The sequence below is a fragment of the Salvelinus sp. IW2-2015 genome, linkage group LG10, assembly GCF_002910315.2.
Source record: "Salvelinus sp. IW2-2015 linkage group LG10, ASM291031v2, whole genome shotgun sequence".
Lineage (NCBI taxonomy): Eukaryota > Metazoa > Chordata > Actinopteri > Salmoniformes > Salmonidae > Salvelinus > Salvelinus sp. IW2-2015.
In genome coordinates, this window is record NC_036850.1 from 6,721,108 (window position 1) to 6,747,853 (window position 26,746).

Genomic DNA, 26,746 nt, shown 5'->3' on the forward strand with positions numbered 1-26,746 from the left:
TCACTAGTCTAGGACACTAACTTTTTGAAGTTTATTTTTGTGATTCCCTAGATGTATTATTTCGCAGTCATTATTCTAGTGTTTTTGTTGCTACAAGTATTTTTTATGCCTGCAAATTAAAAATAAAAACATTGATTACTATATTATATATCCATTCCAATTTCACCACCAGACATTATCACAGAGAAAGGAAAGCAGAATGACATGCACAGACTACCTACTATAGACAGATAATATTATTCTATGGTGCCTACAGAATGCCTAGGGATGTATGCATCATAAATGTACTAACAGCACCATCACAGTAAATGATTTACAGGAGGACAGGAGGGCTTGCCATTAGATAGGGACCCTGGATAAGAGCCATTTATAAACACCACGTGTAAGTCAGAGGAGGCTGGTGGGAGGAGCTATAGGAGGACAGCTCATTGTAAAGACCGTAATGGAATTAATGGAATGGTGTCAAACACACCAAACATATGGAAACCACATGTTTTGACCATGTATTCAATTTCAGCCATATACAATGAGTCCGTCCTCCTGTAGCTCCTCCCACCAGCCTCCTCTGGTGTAAGCATATGCTCGACCATATGGCAGAGTAACAGTGTGGTGCCAAGATAGGCTGACAGTGTTTCACCGGACATCACCACATTTTCAAGAACTAGATGACTGCACCGATGAAATACAACTTACACGGTGTATGTCTACATGTTATCTAGTATCGATGTACAGTATATCCAAGATGACTCTGTGACCTCAGGCCGTGTGATTGGGTAATCCCAGGAAGGCAGGGGAGGTGAGTCAGGGCCACAATAGCGATCCGACCAGAATCTGAACCATAGATAGGGACATTTCCAATTGCCAGTTGGATAGCATGCCAACAATGAGTCAGAGCTAGGAGGAGAAAACAGCTGTTCAGTTTCACATATGGACCAGACTGATAAACACACATCCAATACAACATCCAGAAGTAACTAGTCAGTATCCAATGACAGTATTTAATCACTCCAGACGACGCACTATGAATCAGTTCTGACTAACATGACTCATCGTTTTCAAACACACCGCATGTTGCAACACAGAGGCATTAACTACCATTTTGACTTTCCTTCAGACATTCTGCATACACAAAATTACAGTTTGTCTCACTGGGTTGGACCATCAAGCCTAGGAGGTGGACTCCATTCTTTTCTGGTTGGTGCAGGACAAGACATTACAGGCAGCAGAACACCTATCAGTCTGTCTACAGTAACAATCATCACCTGCAGTCACCTGAGGTAGATAAGTATTAATATGATCTCATACAAATGCCGGGTTATTAAAGAGTGCACTTTTACTGACAGGACGAATAAAATCAACACTCACAAGAAAGTAATTACAATAAATACAGTTGTTTAAAGTACCATCCTTTATTTTATTTTCCCCCCCCAATCAGACAATAACAAAAACATCTGCCAATAGAAACAAATACACAGATTGATATCGTCAACATTGCACAACAGTCTGTCCATCACATTTTGGTCACTATATCAAGTTTTAAAAAAGAAGAGATTTTTTAATAAAGAAAAATGCATATTGCATAGTTCTCTCTATTTTTTTAAGAATTGTGATAGATACTCTTGCCCTGAATTGCACAGCAACTCAAAATAAAGCACAGATAATATACACAAACTACAATTCCTTGATCTACTGTAGCTCCTTTAAAAATGAATTTGTCTGACTCCATTCAGTCACTTTAAGCTCCATGCCTGCCTGCATCGCACTCATTCTAGTGTTTTTGTAGCTACAAGTCTTTTTTTATGCTTGCAAATTAAATAAACATTGTAAAGTTCTCATTCATGCAGTTATAGCATTGGTAGTTCCACACTCCTGCCATTCCAAAGAGCACTTTCCACTTGTATGTAATTCAAAGACTGTGGATTTCTACTGAAACTTTAAGAATATAGTACGATTAAAATCAGTGGACCTACGGAAATGATGATGGGAGAGGGTGCTCTTTGCAGTAATCGACAACATGGAAAGTGGGAACATACCGCATCTTTAGATTAGTATATAAAATATCATGTTGGGGAATTTGTGTCATTTCAAACGGAACGTCAATTTCTGTTGAAGGCTAAGTCAATTGGCGATAACACCTACAGTATGGGAAGTGTTTTTTTGCACACACCATAACAGGACAGAGCTCATGGCACATGAAATGGTGTCTGATAATAATAGCCATGTATTTTCTGTTCAATGTCAACTATGGGTAAAGGCAGTACACAAAGCTAAGGTGACAATGTGAGATGTTGAAATGGTTGAGTTAATGTACAGAAAACTACACAACAACAGCAAAASTCATTATGGAGCGATGGGACTTCCCAAAAAATAGCTTTGCAAGTGCCAGCATGTCTCTGGGCCAGATTGAAATCTGTATATGCACAAGCACACACACAACTTACTATTCAACTCAATTTCAAGAGGTCACTTTGTACTACGTGCGCTGTTTCGCCTTTCCTCTGCTGTTAAAATATTTTCTGATGAAACTGGTACAAGATGGTAGATCATAGACGATAGAAAGGCAACTTTCACTGGGTTATCAAAAGAGGCATGATTGTTAATAAATGTGTCACCCCTTAGGTGATGACAAAAGATTAATCATGACCTTTTAGAAGGTAAAATGTTTGCGCAATGTTTTCCTCAGTATATTTTGGCTTGTTTAATTCCAGTGGTAGGTTTGGACACATTGCATTCGGAAAGTACTCAGACCGCTTATTCAGACTTTTCACACATTTTGTTACATTACAGCCTTATTCTAAAATATATWTWTTTTTTCTCATCAAGCTACATACAATACCTCATAACGATAAAGCGAAAACAGTAAAAACATTTTTTTGCAGATGTATTAAAATTAAAAAACTGAAATATCTTCTTTACATAAGTATTCAGACCCTGTGCTGAGACTCGGAATTGAGCTCAGGTGCATCCTGTTTCCATTGATCATCCTTGAGATGTTTCTACAACTTGATTAGAGTCCACCTGTGGTAAAGTAAATTGATTGGACATGATTGGAAAGGCACACGCCTGTCTATATAAGGTCTCACAGTTGAAAGTGCATGTCAGAGAAAAAAACACGCCATGAGGTCGAAGGAATTGTTCAAAGAGCTCCGAGAAAGGATTGTGTCGAGGCACAGATCTGGGGAAGGGTACCAAACAATTTCTGCAGCATTAAAGCACTCCACCAATCAGGCCTTTATGGAAGAGTGGCCAGACGAAGCCCCTCCTCAGTAAAAGGCACATGACAGCCCGCTTGGAGTTTGCCAAAAGGCACTTAAAGGACTCTCAGACCATCAGAAACAAGATTCTCTGGTTTGATGAAACCAAGACTGAACTCTTTGGCCTGAATGCCAAGCGTCACATCTGGAGGAAACCTGGTGCCATCCCTATAGTTAAGCATGGTGGTGGCAGCATCATGCTGTGGGGATATTTTTCAGCGGCAGGGACTGGGAGACTAGTCAGGTTTGAGGGAAAGATGAACGGAGCAAAGTACAGAGAAATCCTTGATGAAAAGCTGCTCCAGAGTGCTCAGGACCTCAGACTGGGGCAAAGGTTCACCTTCCAACAGGACAACGATCCTAAGCACACAGTCAAGACAATGGAGGAATGGCTTTGGGACAAGTCTCTGAATGTCCTTGAGTGCCCAGCCAGAGCCCGGACTTGAACCCGATCAAACATATCTGGAGACCTAAATAAAGCTGTGCAGCGACRCTCCCAATCCAACCTGACAGAGGTTGAGAGGATCTGCAGAGAACAATGGGAGAAACTCCCCAAATACAGGTGTGCCAAGCTTGTAGCGTCATACCCAAGACGACTCGAGGCTGTAATGGTTGCCAAAGGTGCTTCAACAAAGTACTGAGTAAAGGGTCTAAATAGTACTTAAAAAAAAAAAAAAATATTAGCAAAAATGTCTAAACCCCTGTTTTTGCTGTCATTATAGTGCATTGTGTGTAGACTGATGARGGAATGTTAATATACATCCAAATTATACAAATGCAAAGGCATTTCCTACATCTCCATGTCAGTCTCTGAACAGGAGGATATATGTTACAATACCTATTCAAATATGCACCTCTTTCAGAATGCAGTATAATCTTAAATGCCTCAAATGACATCTAGTCTTCTCAGCGTCAAGGCTAACATGATATTTCAACTATAGTGAAGTCAACTAAAAGGGGGCCTACTGTCTTCATTATTGAAAATGCTGACAATCAGTGTGACCATGAAACAAAATGGTGCAGTTTGAGGCTATGTGGCGGAAAGTGATGCGGGCACTGGAGCTGGGGGTGTGAGCAGGTTGGTCTGGGCAGGCGTGATGTTGTGGATGTTTGTGTGCGTCTGTATGTTGTCGTTTGTATGTGGATGTTTTCTATTGTTTAAAATGTAATTTAAAAAAAATGTGGACCCCCAAAATATTCAGTGAGAACATATGATTATGTACGAGGCGTAATTACTGACTTTTCAYAATCAAATCAAAAGCACGTTATTTTCAGTCTGGCATTAGAAACACTCAAGGCCTTTCATTGACAACATATTTCCTGTCACAGAAACTGATTCAGTGCTACATTTATTAATGTATCTGGCCATAATAGAGAACAGCAATTATTTACAATGAAATGCATCTTAGTTGGCATTATGGTTTGTTTGAAGGTCAAAACTATAAACTTCTGACAACAAACACAATCAAGTAAAAATGTGTATATGAAAGTGTACCTTGTTAATGTGTTTACAAGTATGTCTTACAAGGATGTTTAGTGATTAAATAATAAGACAAAACATCCAGAGAAATAACTCATTTCAAAATACAGTAGATCCACAGTTACTGTGGTGCTACATTAAACTAGTTATACTGTAGGATAGCTTTGGAATGAGACCAATTCCTTCCCATCACTCTCTACACAATATAGCATGTACACCATTTAAATTAATCACATGTCTTTATAACTTAAGTTGAATTATATTGCTGGTTTAAATGGCCAGTCATATTTTAACAGATTATAACTATGGAAAATAAATAGCAACCACAAATTATTGGTTTGTATGAAGACAAATTATTATTTTTGTATGTAAAAAAAAACAAAATCCAACCTGTAAATTTACAACTCAAACCTTCAGAACATTTTTGAGTTGCTGAACATAATTTGACTGCATGTTAAGGATCTGTAAAAAATGTTGAGGTGAATAAATACGCCTTTGACTTCTGTAACAATATGAGAGAAGAAATGCTTTGTAGTTCTGAAACTAATACATATCAAATGCAAATTTTTATAGTAAATAATGACCACACACAAAACATTTTAAATTTATAGTATGTACAAATTATATAAACATCAATCTGCTTAAAAATGCAATAAAAATACACCATGACTTAATTAAGTACATTAAATACAAACTAATCAGCCAACAAAATAAGAAAATCAAGGCAATTGGAGCTGCAGTGCATAAACTGCTTGAACACAGAGCTACTACGATAAGTGTACAGTACCAAATATCCTTATTAAAACTAAGAAATAAAATAAAAATTTGCCAAGTGATCATAAAGTAGAACAATATTGATTTACTCAGTTGAAATTGTTTGGTGATGAGAAAAGTATTACGTGTAAAATTCCCCACTTTTGTGGATAGTTTGATACCATCACACTTCATTATGGGTGGACAAAATCAGTCAACAAATTATAATAATGTACAACAAACAAATAAAAACCTAATCAAAAGAATGTCATTTTTGGTAGCCTTAAAGACAGCTGGCCTACAGATCAGAGTGTTCATACTCTTTCGAAATCTACTGAGTCGTTGTGATCCGTACAGTTGAAACGCTCATGCTGCTTTTATAGACACAGAGCGATACAGCTCCATCGGACAGTATAACAATTCAATTACCTAGACATTCAATTACCCAAGCTCCTGTCCTAAAACCTTGGAGCAAAATTCAACATTCAGTCTAGGTGGATCGCAAGTGCAACACAACCTGGGGGAAAAATGTAACAGATGAGCCATCTCTTCCAAGCGTTCCGACACAAAACAGCTTTTTTTTGGCAGTGCAATAATCAAGTCCACTGGTCACGAGCATCTCACATGGTGGACCTTAAGAGTCTCTCATCTGGTAGGATTCCAACCAACTCCCTAGCAGGAGAATACAACACTGGCTATCTTTGAACCATCTTCTCTGGTGAGTTTCCTCTTTTAGCTAAAGTAGTTTTGGCACAAGGGTTAGGTGATAGGGAAGTGGTGCTGGAGGTCAGGGAGCAGAGGGAGGTCACACAGCTGTCTCCTGGTCCTCTCTCTGGATCATCTGGTAGTGCTGCCGGTTCTCCAGGTAGGCAGCCAGCTCTGCATCCTTGGCCTTCTCTGCACGATGCTTTGGTGTGTCACCCTGCAGCATAAGAGAGGCAATTTGCTCAACATAAAAGACTGCAATGAAGAACCCAACTTTAATTAAGGCAGCATCTATTTCTCCTGAGGTCTGAACATTAAGCCGCAGAGTCAAAGACCAGTCTGCAAAGTACAATCTGCAAGTATTTTTGAGACATACGAATCATTTGCATTCAGATTTCATCATGTTTAATATGTAATATTTCCAGTTATCAACAGTGAATATGCACCAAATGTTTGTTTGTCTGTGTGCAAAAGCAAATCTAGAATGTTTTTAGACTCAAAAGTTTTCTGATTCATCCAAGAGCTACTGTAGCATTTTTTAAATGTTTTATTTAACCTTTATTTAACTAGGCAAGTCAGTGAAGAACAGATTCTTATTTACAATGACGGCCTACCCCGGCCAAACCTGGACGATGCTGGACCAATTGTGCACCGCCCTATGGGACTCCCAATCACGGCCGGATGCGATACAGCCCAGGATCGAGCCGGGGTCTATAGTGACGCCTCTAGCACTGAAATGCAGTGCCTTAGACCGCTGTGCCACTCGGGAGCTATTTAAGAAATAGCTTCACAAAACCCAATTATTTTACATTTCTTGTTTTTTTGAAGTGCTAGAGCCCCAAAAAMCTCAAACGAAAAAGAAGAGAACATGGTGAGATGTTGAGATAAAAAGACAGGAAAAGTCATTGCTAAGATATGCTGATGTCTCAAGGCCAAGCGTGAATGTATTGCGAGTGAGAAAGACCGACAGGCAGAAAGGGTGGCAGGATGAAGAGACGGCGGAGAGGAAAGAAAGCCAGGCTGAACTGCATCCCAAGGCCACAGGGTATGAATCAGACTTGCCCCAAATCCTGCAAGATTACATTTTTCATCATTGCTCAGACAGACAGACACAGACAGACACAGACAGACACAGACAGACACAGACAGACACAGACAGACACAGACAGACACAGACAGACACAGACAGACAGACACAGACAGACACAGACAGACAGACACAGACAGACAGACAGACACTGCTGAGTGTCATGGGCTATAGTACTAGAATAGTGACACCTCAAGCATTCTGTCAGTTGCTTATGAGAGAGACTACATTGCAGACACACCATGTGCAGTGAGATTTTGGATAGGAAAACTCTTCAAGCCTTGACATGAAAATCAAGACATCTTAAATGTGGTAGTCTGAGCCTTCCAGGACAGAAATCTGAGATAAAAACCAGCTGTGGTGTCTTCAGAAGGAGGATCTTGTGAAATACTGTAGTAAAAAATTAAAGCCTTGTGTTCCAACTGCCTTCCACACACTGTCGATAGTAGCTTAAACAAATGTATCCATTTGGCTATCTCTGCAGGAGAGGGTAAACACATAAGATATTTTATGGTGGAGCCACTTGGAGGTAAGTACTTTAATTGACTTTGCAGGCATCTGGCTAGTTTGGTTCAGAAGGGACGTGTAGGGCACCGCTGTAATGCACCCCAACCCGGTGTACAATTAGCGTGTCATAAGAAAGACAAGCTAGTTTTCCTTCTGGATGATGATTAAGCCATTCTACCACTTATCCATTTTACATTTTAGGAATTTAGCAGAGGTGGCACTCCTAGTAGCYGGGGACTTTAATGCAGGGAAACTTAAATCCGTCTCACCAAATTTCTATCAGCATGTTAAATTTGCAACCAGAGGGAAAAAAACTCTGCACCGCCTTTACTCCACACACAGAGACGCGTACAAAGCTCTCCCTCGCCCTCCATTTGGCAGATCTGACCATAAATCTATCCTCCTGATTCCTGCTTACAAGCTAAAACTAAAGCAGGAAGCACCAGTGACTCGATCAATAAAAAAGTGGTCAGAAGAAGCAGATGCTAAGCTACAGGACTGTTTTGCTAGCACAGACTGGAATATATTCCGGGATTCCTCCGATGGCATTGAGGAGGAGTACACCACATCTGTCAGACTACAAAGGGAAGCACAGCCGAGAGCTGCCCAGTGACACGAGCCTACCAGACGAGCTAAACTATTTCTATGCTCGCTTCGAGGCAAATAACACTGAAACATGCATGAGAGCACCAGCTGTTCCGGAAGACTGTGTGATCACCCTCTCCGCAGCCGATGTGAGTAAGACCTTTAAACAGGTCAACATACACAAGACGGATTAACCTCTTGACGCTAGGGGTCAGATTATTATTATTTCTTAAAAATAACGTTCCCAAGATAAACGGACTCTTCCTCAGGTCCAGATCGTAGAATATGCATATAATTTACAGATTAGGATAGAAAACACATATTTTTGAATCTGATATGTCTGGGAACGAGCACCGGAACGAGGCTGTAGTTTTTTGACCATAACGCGCAACCCAAATGGCGTTTTTTTGTTATAAAAGTAATATTTATCGAACAAAAAGAACATTTATTGTGTAACTGGGAGTCTCGTGAGTGCAAACATCTGAAGATTATCAAAGGTAAGCGATTAATTGTATTGCTTTTCTGACTTTCGTGACCATGCTAATTTGGGGCTAGCTGTTCTAGCATTGATTGATACATTCACAAAAGCTTGGATTTCYTTCTCTGTAAAGCATATTTTCAAAATCTGACACGATAGGTGGATTAACGACAAGCTAAGCTGTGTTTTGGTATATTTCACTTGTGATTGCATGATTATAAATATTTTTAGTAATATTTTGCGCCCTGCAATTCAGCGGTTGTTTAGGAAAATTATCCCGTAAAAGGGATCCGTGCGCAGAGAAGTTAACAGGACATGTAATGCGAACATGCGCTGACCAACTGGCAAGTGTCTTCACTGACATTTTCAACCTCTCCCTATCCGAGTCTGTAATACCAACATGTTTCAAGCAGACCCCCATAGTCCCTGTGCCCAAGAACATTCAGGTAACCTGCCTAAATGACTATCGACCTGTAGCACTCAYGTCTGTAGCCATGAAGTGCTTTGAAAGGCTGGTCATGGCTCACAACACCATTATCCCAGAAACCCTAGACCCACTCCAATTTGCATACCGCCCCAACAGATCCACAGATGATGCAAACTATATTGCACTCCACACTGCCCTTTCCCACCTGGACAAAAGGAACACCTATGTGAGAATGCTGTTCATTGACTACAGCTCAGCGTTCAACACCATAGTGCCCTCAAAGCTCATCAATAAGCCAAGGACCTTGGGACTAAACACCTCCCTCTGCAACTGGATCCTGGACTTCCTGACGGGCCGCCCCCAGGTGGTAAGGGTAGGTAACAACACATCCGCCACGCTGATCCTCCACACAGGGGCCCCTCAGGGGTGTGTGCTCAGTCCCCTCCTGTACTCCCTGTTCACTCATGACTGCATGGCCAGGCATGACTCCAACACCATCATTAAGTTTGCTGATGACAACAGTGGTAGGCCTGATCACCGACAACGACGAGACGGCCTATAGGGAGGAGGTCAGAGACCTGGCTGTGTGGTGCCAGGACAACAACCTCTCCCTCAACGTGATCAAGACAAAGGAGATGACTATGGACTACAGGAAAAAGAGGACAGAGCACACCCCCATTCTCATTGACGGGGCTGTAGTGGAGCAGGTTGAGAGCTTCAAGTTCCTTGGTGTTCACATCACCAAACTAACATGGTCCAAGCACATCAAGACAACCGTGAAGAGGGCACAACAAAACCTATTCGCCCTCAGGAGACTGAAAAGATTTGGCATGGGTCCTCTGATCCTCAAAAGGTTCTACAGCTGCACCATCGAGAGCATCCTGACTGGTTGCATCACTGCCTGGTATGGCAACTGCTCGGCCTCCGACCGTAAGGCACAACAGAGGGTAGTGCGTACGGCCCAGTACATCACTGGGGCCAAGCTTCCTGCTATCCAGGACCTCTACACCYGGCAGTGTCAGAGGAAGGCCCTAAAAATTGTCAAAGACTCCAGCCACCCTAGTCATAGACTGTTCTCTCTGCTACCGCACGGCAAGCAGTACCGGAGCACCAAGTCTAGGTCCAAGAGGCTTCTAAACAGCTTCAACCCCCAAGCCATAAGACTCCTGAACATTTAATCAAATGGCTACCCAGACTATTTGCATTGCCCCCTTTTACACCGCTGTTAATCTCTGTTATCATCTATGCAGCCACTTTAATAACTCTACCTACAGTACATGTACATATTACCTCAACTAACCGGTGCCCCCGCACATTGAATCTGTACCGGTACCCCCTGTGTATAGTCTCGCTATTGTTATTTTACTGCTGCTCTTTAATTACTTGTTCCTTTTATTTTTAATTCTTACTCATATTTTTTTAAACTGCATTGTTGGTTAGGGTGTCGTAAGTAAGCATGTGACTAGTAAAATGTGATTTGATTTGAAGAGCAATTAGGGTTAAGTGCCTTTCTCAAGGGCACAACGGCATATTTTTCAGCTAGTCGGTCGGCGACCTTTCGGACCCAATGCTCTTAGCCGCTAAGCTACCTGCTTCCCTATAAAACACTTCTCAGGGGTAGCCTATGCATCAACTCGGTTTATTTTGGCCAAATAAAGAGTCAAGCGATGAGGGAAGAGGGAGCGTTGCTCTCACCTGTAAATCTGTCTTCATGAGGGATGCCCCTGCCTCTACCAGGTAGTGACAGATAGTCCTCTGACACAGTGACGCTGCTTTGTGCAACACCGTCTCCCCACTGAGACAGAGAGAGAGAGAGAGAGAGAAAGTAGATACAATGAGTGTAACTTTCTATTTAAAACTTTAACTAGATACATCACACAGAATGTGTGTAAAATGAGCATTTCAAAATCCATGTCTTAAACTTACTTTTCTTTTTCTGTTACATCCAGGATATCTGTGGGTGCTGTTTTTTGGTAGGGGGCAGGGGAAAAGAGACATTTCAAAGCATGTCCCTAAACCAATTGCAATGCTCCAAGATACTACTTTTATAGAGTAGTAAAAAGCTGGTGTAGGAGGACATTGACAGAAAACATATCCTTTTCAAATATTGGAATGTATCATTCGTTGTGGAGCAAGAAAGACTCCATAAACGACAACAAGCGTACACAGAGTGAGATGTACATGCCCTGTGGCTTGTCTTAAACAATGTTCATGACCCTCAAATTTATGGCGTTCCACACCTGGCACATAATTCTACTATCACAAAACATAGAGCATACTGTGCTGGGTTAACTTCTGATACATAGTTCATATTTGAGGGTCACAGACTCACTTTGGTAAATCCCACAGAATCATTCAGTATTGTGAGGGGGATGCCCTACCGACAGACTTAAATAGAACACATAAATGTGTATTGCCTTGTCCCTACCATTGTCCAGGATGTATTTGACAGTCTCCTTGCTACCAGTGTCCACAGCATAGTGGAGCAGGGTGCATCCTGAGGGGTCCTGTACTGACAGGTCAGCTCCCAGTTTGTGCAGCTCCTTCAGCTGAGAGAAAAGGGCACATTGTTATGACTGGAGGAGTGGGGAAAGTGACTGCATGTCCAGAGGAATGGGGGAATAGACTGCATTTTTATTCATTGCCGACCAGAGAAATGCTTACCCTGAGGTTAAGTCATGACAAAAGTGATCATCATTCCCTTGTTGAATGTATCAATTAGTGAGCCTACATTCACTATACAGTATGTATACCTACAGAACCAGTCAATAGTTTGGACACACCTATTCATTCAAGGGTTTTTCTTTATTTTTACTATTTTCTACATTGTAGAATAATAGTGAAGACATCAAAACTATGAAATAACACATATGGAATCATGTAGTAACCAAAACAGTGATGCTGGTTGAGTGAATTCCAAGAGTGTGCAAAGCTGTCATCAAGGCAAAGGGAGGCTAGGTGTCCAAACTTTTGACTGGTACTGTATATGCAGTGTGCATATCCATTGGCCACTGTGGCTCCCACTCACCTTCAGATGGTCTTTGCGCTTCACACATTCAATCAACACTTCCTGTGACACTGCAAGGTAGAGATACGAGAGGAGGCCGTAGATTCAGTAGTCACAACAATATCAGACCATAATACATGACAGTGTCCTTAGGGGAAAGAAACAGATCTGAGCAGTGTGCCCGTGTTCATGAATAGCTCTTTATGGGGTACTTGTTTGTTTGGTTTTAGTTCTGTATGTCTTATGTAAGACTGACAGTCTTGGGAAAGGAACCTCAAACTGAATTGATGAGCAAAAACATTGTCAATCTATTTACTCAGCTAACATGGACAGTAACGAGAGCAAGATGCATGATGCTGCCTTCAGTAGAGACTCAGTATTTAAACACTGGATCATGAAATGATTTAAATTAACACGGATAATCACATTAGCGCCTGTAGAGTTCTTGGGTTCAGTCTCAATATGGCAAATCCTTGTTCAAAGCACCAAAATGCCCTTTGTAGATTATTTACCCGAATCCACCCATCTGCATGTTTTCYGTCGAGGCAGGAAAACAGTCAACTCAAAATTCCCCACAGCATTCTCACAAATCTCAGTTAGCCAGCTCTGCAAGTCAAACAGTTGCTACCACGACGTCTGCGTCTGAAGATACAGCTCTAGAATCCTGCTGTCAGAGCTGAACAACCATAATTAGAAATGGGGCTGCTACTGGACATTTTGGTTTTTGTCCTTTAGAAAACAACTCGAGAGATGCCAAGTCAGGTCTCGAGAATATATTCTGACTGGGCTCACGCCAGAATCTTCGTGAGGGATGGACTTGAATGCTAATGTGTTTCCTGTGAATTTTAATAATCCTTCACCGCAGCACTCTAGTTCAAATGCTGTGAAATGCATATCTTAAGTGGCAATAATTTTTTGCGGTGTAAAACCCTTCGCATGATGGCAGGTGAACTTCCGGGGTTTTGTTAAAGCAGGGCCACAAAGGCTAAGACATTTTTTAGCCACCTCTTGAATCCAGCTCAAAAAAGCATCAGGCTCTTATCGTTCAACATTATTCATAGTGAAACTTCATTYGGACAGGAATTAGCTGGCGGTGGATTTTAGTTTCTTAAACCTTGATTGTGGAWACCCATTTACCCACATCCACTTGCTGCCAAGTTAACGGCGTCAATTTATAATCACCTAGTGCAACAATTCAAAGTGTGTTTGTTTTACCTTTGTCTGTACTGCACAGTGTATTCTTCTCCGACCTGGGGGAGATAGAGAGCAAGACACGATTAAAGCAATACAAAACAAACAGTTCACTTATCTGTCTACAAAACAAAATGCATGTAAAGCCCACCTCTCTGCATCCCTTGGGTTTTCATAGCAAACATCCATGATAGGAAAAAACCTAAAACAAATCAAATCCCCAAAACAAAATGTCCCAAAAAAAGACTTGCTTCGGTTGCATGGTTTTGGTTCAGAGGAGAGGTGGTGTGGTTAATTAGACAGTCCCTTGATTTGCTCTGTTTTTCCAGGCATCCCTTGCCTGCCAACTAGCCCAAGGTACAATATTCTAATACGTGTGTTTGCAGCCAAAAGAGCTCCCCCTCCCTCTCCTCCATTCTGATTCAGCCAAACACACACACACCACACACACACACACACACACACCCCAACCCCACCCACACACACACACACACACACACACACACACACACACACACACACACACACACACACAGAGCAGTGTCAGTAGGCAGAGTGAGTGGACAGAGAGGCAGCTCTTGGGCCTCCCTGCTGTCACTCCAGGTTATGTACTGTCTGATCCTGGCTGGGCTGTCTGTTTGCCAGAAGCCAAATCCCCCACACACTAATCCACTGAGAATTGACACAAGGCTAACATCAAAACGCACAACGGCAGGAACAGTGAAGCTGAGACTGACTGTCTGAGGAGCAGGCCCTGTACTGACCAGACAGATTATCCTACTGACTGGTCAACCCCACCTCTCTCAGGCTGGCCTAAAGACTGGCTCTTCATCGTTGTTATTAGCGCAGAGCAGAAGGGGTAAAACATAATGGGTATGAAAAGTGTGAATATAAAGACATTAGAGGGTCAGAGACCATTGTATTAATTGAGAATAAAAAAAAACGCTTGAATAGATATAATGGTCATCTACCAAATAAGAGCAAACTTTAATTTGTCACACGCGCCGAATACAACATGTGTAGACCTTACTGTGAAATGCTGACTTACAACCCCTTAACCAACAGTGCAGTTCAAGAAAGAGTTAAGAAAATATTGACCAAATAAATAAGTAAAAAAGAATAAAAAGCAACACAATAAAATAACAAAGCTATATACGGGGGGTACCGGTACCGGGTCAATGTGCGGGGTACAAGTTAGTTGAGGTAATTTGTACATGTAGGTAGGGTGAAGTGACTATGCATAGATAATAAACCGCAAGTAGCAGCAGTGTAAAAGACAAATGGGGGGGGGTCAAGTGTATAATAATCCGGTGGCCATTTGATAATTGTTCAGCAGTCTTATGGGGGTTGGGGTAGAAGCTGTTAAGGAGCCTTTTGGTCCTWGACTTGGCGCTCCGGTACCGCTTGTCGTTCGGTAGCAGAGAAAACAGTCTATGACTTGGGTGACGAGTCTTTGACAATTTTTTGGCCTTTCCTCTGACACCGCCTAGTATGTAGGTCCTGGATGGCAGGAAGCTTGGCCCCAGTGATGTACTGGGCCGTACACACTACCCTCTGTAGCGCCTTACGTTCAGATGCCGAGCAGTTACCATACCAAGCGCTGATGCAACCGGTCAGGATGCTCTCGATGGTGCAGCTGTAGAACTTTTTGAGGATCTGGGGACCCATGCCAAATCTTTTCAGTCCCCTGAGGGAGAAAAGGTGTTGTAGTGCCCKCTTCACGACTGTCTTGGTGTGTTTGGACCATGATAGTTYGTTGGTGATGTGGACACCAAGGAACTTGAAACTCTCGACCCGCTCCATTACAGCCCCGTCGATGTTAATGAGGGCCCGTTTGGCCCGCATTTTCCCATAGTCCATGATCAGCTCCTTTGTCTTGCTCACATTGAGGGAGAGGTTGTTGTCCTGGCACCACACTGCCAGGTCTCTGACCTCCTCCCTATAGGCCATCTCATCATTGTCGGTGATCAGGCTGACACTGTTGTGTCGTCGGCAAACTTAATGATGGTGTTGGAGTCGTGTTTGTCCACACAGTCATGGGTGAACAGGGAGTACAGGAGGGGACTAAGCACACACCCCCGAGGGGCCCCAGTGTTGAGGATCAGCGTAGCAGACGTGTTGTTGCCTACAATTACCACCTGAGGGCAGCCCGTCAGGAAGTACAAGATCCAGTTGCAGAGGGAGGTGTTGAGTCCCAGGGTCCTTAGCTAAGTGAATGAGTTTTGTGACTACTATGGGGTTGATCGCTGAGCTGTAGTCAACGACTAGMATTCTCACATAGGTTTTCCTTTTGTCCAGGTGGGAAAGGGCAGTGTGGAGTGCGATTGAGATTGCATCATCTGTGGATCTGTTGGGGCAGTATGCGAATTGGAGTGGGTCTAGTGTATCCGGGAGGATGCTGTTGATGTGAGTCATGACCAGTCTTTCAAAGCACTTCTTGGCTACCGACGTGAGTGCTACGGGGCGGTAATCATTTAGGCAGGTTACCTTTGCTTCCTTGGGCACAGGGACTATGGTGGTCTGCTTGAAACATGTATGTAATACAGACTCGGTCAGGGAGAGGATGAAAATGTCAATGAAGACGCTTGCCAGTTGGTCCGCTCATGCTTTGAGTACACGTCCTGGTAATCTGTCTGGCCCCGCGGCTTTGTGAATGTTGACCTGTTTAAAGGTCTTACTCACATCGGCTACCGAGAGCGTTATCCCACAGTCATCCAGAACAGCTGGTGCTCTCATGCATGCTTCAGTGTTGCTTGCCTCGAAGCAGACATAAAAGGCATTTAGCTCAAATGGTAGGCTCGCGTCACTGGGCAGCTTGATGCTGGGTTTCCTTTTGTAGTCCGTAATAGTTTTCAAGCCCTGCCACATCCGACGAGCGTCAGAGCYGGTGTAGTAGGATTCAATCTTAATCCTGTATTGACACTTTGCTTGTTTGATGGTTTGTCTGAGAGCATAGGGGGATTTTTTTGTAAGCGTCCAGATTAGTGTCATGATCCTTGAAAGCGGCAGCTCTAGCCTTTAGATCGATGTGGATGTTGCCTGTAATCCATGGCTTCTGGTTGGGATATGTACGTACGGTCACTGTGGGGACGACGTCGTCGATGCACTTATTGATGAAGCCGATGACTGAGGTGGTATACACCTCAATGCCATTTTTTGAATCCCGGAACATATTTCAGTCTGTGCTAGCAAAACAGTCCTGTAGCGTAGCATCCGCGTCATCTGACCACTTCCGTATTGCGCGAGTCACTGGTACTTCCTGCTTTAGTTTTTGCTTGTAAGCAGGAATCAGGAGGATAGAATTATGGTCAGATTTGCCAAATGGAGGATTAATGGCTAAACAAGCATTTAAGCCCTATTGACATTAAAAGATTACGAGATTTGGGTGAATAAACAAAGCATTATTACAAAATAAACCCATCTTGATTTTCAGGTGGAGTACTGCTGTAATTGTACTTGTTTGGGAAAATGTTAGTGAATTCGAAAGAAAATCTTCATCAGACAGAGTATACTCTTTTAGAAAGGGTCWAATCCAGGGCTCTTTAATCATGTTCCTGGAGAGCTACCCTCGTGTAGGTTTTCGCCCCAACCCCAGTTTTAACTCACCTGATTCAGCTGATCAACCAGCTAATTATTAGACTCAGGTGCGTTAGATTAGCAAAAACCTATAGGACAGTAGCTCTCCAGGGACAGAGTTGGAGAGCCCTGGTCTAATCTATTGGAAATCTAGATCAGTACAATCACCTGGACTTGAAAAATAATACAATCACATGCTGACCAGACCGGACACGTCGCGTGCGTCGCAAAATCAATTTTGAAATCCATGTTATTCAATTATTGCGCTCGCGCCAACGAGCATCTGCGTTGCCAAGGGCTAAAATASAACTCCTTTCTATTTCTGATGCAGATCGCGCTGAAAGTCCTGCTTCTCCCATCTACTCATTGGTTTATAGAAGCAGGTGCCATCTCCTCATTGGTTATACCCACGTGAGTGATTGAAAGACGAACTGTTTTGCTGGTAGTCGTGGTAATACTATGAAAGTTTAGATGCCAATCACCATATAAATTCAAAGATGAAAAAGCCTGGAAGGAGGAGAGATGACTAGAAACGATTCGGTTGGACGTTTTATGTGTGGATTAATTGGCGGAGTAGAGGACCTTGTGCTTTTCAGGTAAAATAACAACTCAATGTTTATATCCCAGGACAAATTAGCTAGCAACAGCAAGCTAGCTAAATAGGACAAATTAGCTAGCAAGTGCAAGCTAACTAGCTAAATTGCCATACATGTTTAATGCTTTTCGACCTGTCCCCAAATTAATGTCATTGGTTCAGAGTTTGTTTTGATATTTTAACCTGCGTGTCGTGATCACTTTTGGTGTAGGGGGACAAAATAATAAAATGCACGATGGCGCACGATGGCGCACGCACGCAGCCGGTTTGGGTTCCGTATTAGACACAACAGAGCAGATGCTTGCTGTGCAAAGCAACACACTGTGATCATGCTAAATCTGAGGAGAAAAGAATCCCTGTAACAAGTCTTTCCCTAAGGTCTGGGAGTCCTATATGTCTGTGGGTTACTAATGTGCCTGCTTTCCCCTGTTAGAGGTAATTAACCACACAGAGCCCACAGTCTCTCTCATCAGCCCAGGAGTCTCCCGCAATTACCCAGTCTGTCTCCATCCACTCCTCACTACAAGTCTCACTCCCTAGATAAATCTTTGATCAAAGACGTTGAGCGTCTTGTTAGAGATGCATATTTAAAACTCTTGACAAAAGGCGGCTGGCTTCGTGTCAGCTGTTACCAGCACACGTCATTGGTAGGGCTGGGAATTTTCCCCCATCACTAGTTATTGGGCTGTTTGACTGTGGAGAAGGCAGACGCCAGCAAGCAAAAGTGTTCATAAGCTCAGAGGATCATAAGCTCATCAGCTCATCGTGAAGGGAACAGCTACTGTGCCACATTCGATGAAAGCGAGAGTGCCAGTCATGTGGTATGTCTATGTAGGCCACGTATTGTGTGTGATACAGTTGCTGAAACAGAAACATGTATGAAAGATATATCTTAAGAGGAAAGTGCACTTTGATGTMGTTAAACCACACAGTTTCACCCACACTTCACGAAAACGTTATGAGTATTCCAGTCTTACATTACATCAARCTGGATGATCAGTTCCTTTACAGTGCCTGTGACAAACAGAACACTGAGGTTTAAAAAAAAAGATATATATGTTAGTCTGGAAACAAGAAGCAGWCTAAAATAAAGAAAAAGTGATCACAAACAATAGCAGGCAAAGTATATGTTCAAGCCTTGGGCCCCTGGCAGCAATTTCCTTTGAGAGTGGGAACAAAATGTGCAGCTAAGATGTGTTGGGCAACATCAAGCCCCAAACCACTGGCCTAGCCTCTGTCGCTAATGGATTGTCAGTGTGAGGGAGATCCAGGGCAGATTACACACAGTTTACTGGAATATCTGGCTCACCTCATAATTATAGTGGAGCCCAGCCTCCACAGCCCAGACACATACATCACCACCAACCTGACAGTTATTCTCCAATCACAGGGAGAAGAACTTCAGAAGCTTTTATGTGTGCTCTTCCACAGTAAAACTAATGCCTAGGCATTAGCTCTGGGAATAAACATGACTCTTCAGGTCTCAGGGCAAGGTTACTCATTATGTGATCTCATCCCCCCCTTTCCTTCTCCTCGCCACAACGACCCCAGCAGTTGATAGACATCAACTGATCCGCCTCATAGAATCAAGGTTGCCTGCATGACTATAGACAATGTTAATCAATTGAGCTAAAGACAAAGCAACAGGATTGACCTTAAAAAGGCACAAGCCGCAAGATTTACTGCTGTTGAACGGTCAATTCAAATGAATTATTCTGGTCCAAGCCAACTGGCAGGGCTGCAGCTAGGCAGAAAAACAGACTCCAAATTGTGGCTTTAAATGGGGATCATTTTCTCTTGTTAGGAAGTGAAAAGCAAGCCTTAGAAGCCATAAGCTGATAACAATTTGTCACCTCGGAGATCGTTAATGCAAACAGTCTGTACATTCCTGTGTAAGTGAGAAAAGACTGCCGGTCTCAGAATAAGGTATAATAGGCAATTAGAGGACCTAGTGGTTCGGTTCAGCACATCGAGCTTTCGAAACGCAAACATTGAGTCAACAATGGTATGGGGATGCCATCTTTTCTTACCATCGTTAATTTAGCAAAGTTTCAGGATGTTTTGATGCATGCTGGACTGTGCGCTGGTATACCAGAGCTCCCTACAGTATTTATTGAATGGTAAATACAAGGTTTCCATCATACTGTATACATGTGTTGATTGTGATGCCCTGAGAAGGGAGCTGCTGTCCAAAATCAACACGATTACATCTTCTGTTGCCTCCTTCTACGGTCCATGCAGCCAAAACACACTCTACAAATAACAACCTCCTTTTCTAGGAACATGCATTACACTCAGTTGAGCACTATCATTACAAAATACAGTGAATAAAGAACACGAATGTGACAGCTTATAACGCCGCCTCAGTCGATGTTACATGTTCATTTAAGCGGATTTGTTGAACAAAACATCAGAAGAAAAGCTGACAGTGATTTGCTTTGTATCAAGGCTCAAATACCCTCTCTTTAAAGACTAGCTGATAACTGACTAATTACCCATTCGATATAAAAACAAAACCGTTGCTAGCATCCTAAGCATTTTACCCAGACACCAAGAAACAAAAAAAGCTCTACATCTCAAATGAATTACAACATTGGAAATAATTATAATTGCACGACAGGGAAGCATAACACAGGAAAATATCTGGCAAGGAAAAGCTACAAAATACATTAATCAGTCTGTTTGGCAGATCACTGAAGTGACAAGCAAAACTTAAAATTCGGGGTAATTTCATGCGTTTAGAGTGGCTTTGCGGTGCTGCACACATGACAGCGTTCAGAAGATGTAACTTCTCATTAGTCATCTCAGTGGACATGGAGAGGATCCATCATGCAAATCTGCCTCCAGACGAGACTCAATCAACAGTGAATTAGCGTCGCTGAAAAACATGAGTGGCAAAACAATGACACATAATTCATTGTAAAATCAAAATGTTGAGGATGTGCCTCTCTCTCTCTCTCTCAGCTGTCCAAATGGTGCTATTTGTATGTAAAGAGGGGATGGGTCACGGTGACAGTGAGAGGGAGCACATGGGCCTGTTTGTGCCATATGGTTCCATCGGCAGCTGAATGCCATCCCCACATTCTCACTAGCATCCTGCCAAGCTGGGACGTGAAGGTGATACCATTGTAAGGACAATGTTACCATGACACAACATTTAAAAAAATTCAGTTTCAAAGATCTGATTCTCTCTCTTCACTGGGATAGTACTGGACAACATGACACGTCTGGCACATTGCGTTGACGTCTGTGATATTGTATAGACTCCAGACCAAGGAACTAGTAATCAGAAACTTTGCTAAGTAAATGCATTCTTGTGTGACAGAGTGTGCAAAGGGCAGAATTGAGGAAGTGACTTGGTGAAGAGAAAGTAAGTGAATGTGGTGAAAGGGGGCTTTGATCTCACCTCAATGTTGGTTTGAAATCAGCTGCAGTAGTGTTAGACCGATGGATACATCCAGCCCTTTAAGACAACATAAAAAATAAAAAMAATGGATGGACCAAAAAAACTAAACAGATGAACACAGAAATGATAAATCATAAAGGTGTAAACATGCAAGATAAACAATAAAAACAGAAACAACTGGAAAGCCTCAACAAACAAAACCTCATTTCCAGAATGTGTTATTGGCATTGAGATGGTACGGTCGAGTTTTAAGTTCATCAGCTGCAAAAACAAAATTGAAAATACGACTCGCRGTATGCAAAACTTACAGCAAGTGCACTTTCACTCAAAGGAATAGTAGCGCTTCACCCCTTGTAACTGTATTACATTTTCACAGCCCACTCCGGCTCAGGCACAAAGACCATTACAGTGCTATAGGTATGGCAATGGAGCGCTGCTAGCCAACCATTCTTTTTGAATTTTCCAATTTTACCTTCATTGTGCCATGGCAAAATGGGATCCAGTACCTGTATTGTATGTGGTGACGAGTGACCATGGAGCCTCACAGTCCCTGCCGTGGGCGTGGCCACAATATCAAAGAGCAGCCTAATGTCTATATATTTCATGGCAGATTCAATTAGGAAGGGCGAGTCTGTGGCGGATGCTGATATACACTGCCATTTTCCCCTCCTTCTCTCTGGCCCCAATATAGGGAGGTAATATAAACAAGGCACAATCAGCACTAAAAACAAGTCCTACAAACTATTCTCAGTTCATAAACACTTATGAATGGATGGCATTATGAAAGCAAAAACGTTTTGTTTTCATGTGCTTGCCAATGAAAAAAAAAAACAGCATGCTGTTTGTCATTCTCTGTTTCACGAGACCCACGGAGGTGAACCATAACACTTTTCTGAAATGATGGACCGTGACAAATAAGTACAACTCCACTGTGAAGAATGCATTTCCTTGCAAAAAACTGGAATGGTACGGTATGGTTCTTTATTGACCCAGTGACACCGCCGACTACGTCATGGAACAATTCCTGGCCTAAGTAGATGTGTACACCTGCATGGAACCATACTCTAACAGTGTCACAGGCAAGACCCTTTACTAATGTCCGACCCCTTCCTATTCAGTCCAGGCGAGCGTGACAGGAAAGGGAATGGAGGCTACACCGGTTCTGTCCGATAATGAGGGTTGGCTAAATCTCCACCCAGCCTCATTCTACTCCTGAGCATATCACACCCTGCTAGGGATATGGCCATGGCTTAAAACGGTCTGGCACTGCCGGACCTACACACAGTGGAAGTTAAACACGGTGTTTAAAGCCCTCTTACAATGGCATAGTGGGAGGCTAGTATGGCTAGCTGCATTGTTTGAATTTCTATGTTAAGTAGCTTCAAAGATAGAAGTGTGTTACAAGAACAAAAATCAAAGCTGTAATATGTGATTTGGGAGATTGGCGGCTGCCTCTGTAGGGGGGGGGGGGCTGCGATTTAGTCTCTCTTCTCACCTGGTGAGGGCAGGCTTACTGGACCTGAGGGAGCTGCTGTGTGCCAGTGCCTCCACCACCGAGCTGTCGCTGGATATTCGCTTCCTCTGAGTGGTCTTCTGGAGCTCCGTGATCCTGTGAGAGAGAAGGAGGGGAAGAGAGAGAGAAAGAGAGAGAGAGAAATAGAGAGAAGAGGGAGAGAGAGAGAGAGAGATACAGTATGTATAAGAAATAAGATTACGACGAGGTTCGAGATGGCCTAGAAGGGCGTCACACATCGAATACATTATGGAACGTCAGAGTAGTTAGACCACCGTTTCTATTCCCGCTGGGTCCTGAAGAGCGGTAAACATTTAACCCTTTTCTTGTTATAATAATAAAGCAAGGGTACATCAGAGGTGGGCACCGTATATATAACAATAAAGTGTGTTTATATTGCTGGGGGATCTAGTGCAAATACACACACACACAAAAAAAAAGGTACACGCTGTATAGATGAACCCATTTTGGAAGATTGAAACCAGAACATTCCCACCATTGGGAGCAGAGTGCATAAGCAAAAGAGAGTGCTTGTGTATATGAGACAGAATTATAGAATGATGGGGTCTAAAGAACAAATAAGACGGTTCGAGATACTGTAGAAGATAAGATTTCTTCTAATGGTAGAAAGTTGCAGTTAATGAAGACACTAACATGCAATATATATGTTCCTGTCATCCAGCGCCTAACAGTACTTGCTTTGAAGCTTATTTCCCCTCAATAAGGTCAAAAGAGTGTTAAAATAATAAAATTGTGTTAAATTGTTAATGCAACCAATAATGGCTTGGTTCTAGTATGATTGAACGTCTTTTAATATTCCATTCGAACGGAAGAGCTGCGMCAAAAGAGCAGAAAGTGGGGTGCGGATCATTTTTTAAATCGTTTGGGGTCTTGTTGTGGAGAGCAATGATCCGAAATATGCTGTGGTGCCTGGGTCTGTCTGTCTACCACCAACCTGCTCCACCTCTCCCACATTCATCACATTAGTCTGTCTGACTACCAACCAGGACCAGAGGAACAAAGAGCAGACACCCAGCATACAGGGAAAAGTGTCTGCAATGCTAAAAGAACATGCAAAAGCTGTTCAAATTTTTATGGGTCAAATCTTTTGGAATATAGGAGTAGGGATGCTGTTCAGATCAATTRGGGGGAAAGTCAGAAACTCACTAAAATAGTGATGCTTTTGCAGGGGGAAAMGTTGATTGGCAGGACTTGAACCAGGGACGTGCAGAGCCTAGAAAATGTAGAGATTCTCAGGAGTGAACAGTCTGCACTTGTGTGCAGAGATGTGCACAGCTGCATACACATTGTCTGCTCAAATCGGATCGGGGATTTATGAAATATTGATCATATGACAAACAAAGACGATGATAGCCTCTGACATCAAATGAATAAGACTGTTTTCCATAAGATCTAAAGCTGACATCTTTAACTAATAAAGAAAGAGTCACAGCAGGACTAGTTTGTACGTTATTTCCAGGACTGTGGAAGTACTAAAACAAAGCTTCCATTGTGACAGAGGAAGAGCATTGGACACAGGAAACGACAATATTATTCGAGAGCATCACGACTCATGAATGTGTGTTTAGTCATCTAATCGATCTTACTATAGATCTGACCCTGACGTCGATCTCCCCCAAACCCTAAACCTAACCTAGGCTAACCCCATGCTCAGCCGTGCCAATTCCCCATGTCTCGTTTGGAGCTGAACCTACTCTCTGGCTGCCTGCTCATGAAGATGAAAACATTTCTTGAAAAGAGTTCGACTGCTATGGCACAACAACAAAAAAAGCAGCAAACAAACAACTTTATGGAGACAAATCCCGCTTTGACAAGACAACAGCGTCAAATGCCAAATGGATAAACAGATTGGGAGTGAGCACCTCTCACCCCCGATCTCAGTTGTGATGTTCTATTGTGAGCCTGTGTGATTTTCTCCATTTCATAAAGTAAAATAGAATCTTGATTCTAAAGAARGTGGGAGTGAAACACAAGCAGTGAGGCAGATTGGCACTGTACTCATTCCCATTCCAGAGGGAACGCTGGGTTTTTGCTCATCACCTCCCACATTCATCCTCCTCCACCTATTCCAGCCCACACAATCAACTTTGCATTTTAAATCAAACCGATTGCCCTGGCAACACACTCATGGCTTACAGAAGCATCTATTTTCAAATGATTCAAATGTTATATTTAGAGGAAAATAAAGCAAAACAGTACACACTTTGCTGTTAAACTGCGTTCTGCCGGTGTAAACCTTATTGTCCATGAGCTTGAATGTGTTCCACCCACAAAGATCTTGGACTTAGTGTGCTGATCACTCTAGAGGATTATATCAAGGACCCAGAAACCCCTGCTACATCCAACGAAAACTCAAAGGAATCTTGCATGGCTATAGGGAGAGAAATGTCCATGGGCTGAGTAAACAATCTTGGGAGGACAAGGTAAGTTGAGGAGGGGGAAAGGAGAGGTGAACAGGAAGGAAGGACAGATCGATACCTCTTCCTGACAGGAAAGGGGAAGCCGGAGGGAGAGAAGAAGAAGTGGGATTTCTTGTGTCTGACGGCCATGGCCTCGCTGTCCGATTGTGGGCTGGTGGGACTGATGGTAAGAGGAAAGGGCACAGACAGGAAGAGGAGTGGATGGAGGAAAAGTAGGGCAGAAGGAAGGGCAGATGGGAGGAAGGAGAGAGAACAGGAACAATTCAGGGATGTTTTACCTTAAAAACAAACTTTTTTTTTTTTATCACATTCCCAGTGGGTCAGAAGTACACTCAATTCGTATTTGATAGCATTGCCTTTAAATTGCTTAACTTGGGTCAAACATTTTGGGTAGCCTTCCACAAGCTTCCCACAATAAGTTGGGTGAATTTTGAACCATTCCTCCTGACATAGCTGGTGTAACTGAGTCAGGTTTSTAGGCCTCCTTGCTCACACACGCTTTTTCAGTTCTACCCACAAATTTTCTATAGGATTGAAGTCAGGGCTTTGTGATGGCCACTCCAATACCATGACTTTGTTGTCCTTAGGCCATGTTGCCACAACTTTGGAAGTATGCTTCAGGTCATTGTCCATCTGGAAGACCCATTTGCGACCAAGCTTTAACTTCCTGACTGATGTCTTGAGATGTTGCTTCAATATATCCACATAATTTCCCATCCTCATGATGCCATCTATTTTGTGAAGTGCACCAGTCCCTCCTGCAGCAAAGCACCCCCACAACATGATGCTGCCACCCCAGTGCTTCACGGTAGGGATGGTGTTCTTCGGCTTGCAAGCATTGCCCTTTTTCCTCCAAGCATAACGATGGTCATTATGGCCAAACAGTTCTATTTTTGTTTCATCAGACCAGAGGACATTTCTCCAAAAAGTACGATCTTTATCCCCATGTGCAGTTGCAAACCATAGTCTGGCTTTTTTATGGCGGTTTTGGAGCAGTGGCTTCTTCCTTGCTGAGCGGCCTTTCAGGTTATGTCGATATAGGACTCATTTTACTGTGGATATAGATACTTTTGTACCCGTTTCCTGCAGCAAGGTCCTTTGCTGTTGTTCTGGGATTGATTTGCACTTTTCGCACCAAAGTACGTTAATCTCTAGGAGACAGAACGCGTCTCCTTCCTGAGCGGTATGACGGCTGTGTGGTCCCATGGTGTTAACTTGCGTACTATTGTTTGTACAGATGATCATGGTACCTTCAGGTGTTTGGAAATTGCTCCCAAGGATGAACCAGACTTGTGGAGGTCTTGGCTGATTTCTTTTGATTTTCCCATGATGTCAAGCAAAGAGGCACTGAGTTTGAAGGTAGGCCTTGAAATACATCCACAGGTACACCTCCAATTGACTCAAATGATGTCAATTAGCTTATCAGAAGCTTCTAAACCATGACATAATTTTATGGAATTTCCCAAGCTGTTTAAAGGCACAGTCAACTTAGTGTATTTAAACTTCTGACCATCTGGAATTGTGATACAGTGAATTATAAGTGAAATAATCTGTCTGTAAACAATTGTTGGGAAAATTACTTGTGTCATGCACAAAGTAGATGTCCTAACCGACTTGCCAAAACGATAGTTTGTCAACAAGAAATTTGTGGAGTGGTTGAAAAACGAGTTTTAATGACTCCAAAYTAAGTGTATGTAAACTTCCGACTTCAACTGTACATTTAAACTGATCTGTGATTAGG

The 26,746-nt window shown here is 42.7% G+C and overlaps 1 protein-coding gene across 7 annotated transcripts in view; it reads right to left on the bottom strand.

Annotated features, from left to right (window-relative positions):
* Positions 1 to 3,934: 3,934 nt before the first annotated feature.
* LOC111969219 (diacylglycerol kinase zeta-like) overlaps positions 3,935 to 26,746 on the bottom strand; it is a 133,249-nt gene continuing 110,437 nt past the window's right edge. For all 7 annotated transcript variants that reach the window (XM_070445359.1, XM_070445360.1, XM_070445358.1 and 4 more), the window contains 9 exons: positions 25,064 to 25,165; positions 22,547 to 22,660; positions 21,052 to 21,108; positions 13,499 to 13,533; positions 12,305 to 12,354; positions 11,705 to 11,825; positions 11,203 to 11,239; positions 10,972 to 11,071; positions 3,935 to 6,409 (listed from right to left, as the gene is read on the bottom strand). In XM_070445359.1, coding sequence (XP_070301460.1) covers positions 6,293 to 6,409; positions 10,972 to 11,071; positions 11,203 to 11,239; positions 11,705 to 11,825; positions 12,305 to 12,354; positions 13,499 to 13,533; positions 21,052 to 21,108; positions 22,547 to 22,660; positions 25,064 to 25,165 — 733 coding nt within the window. In that variant the 3' untranslated portion in view covers positions 3,935 to 6,292. The remainder of the gene's footprint in view (positions 6,410 to 10,971; positions 11,072 to 11,202; positions 11,240 to 11,704; positions 11,826 to 12,304; positions 12,355 to 13,498; positions 13,534 to 21,051; positions 21,109 to 22,546; positions 22,661 to 25,063; positions 25,166 to 26,746) is intronic.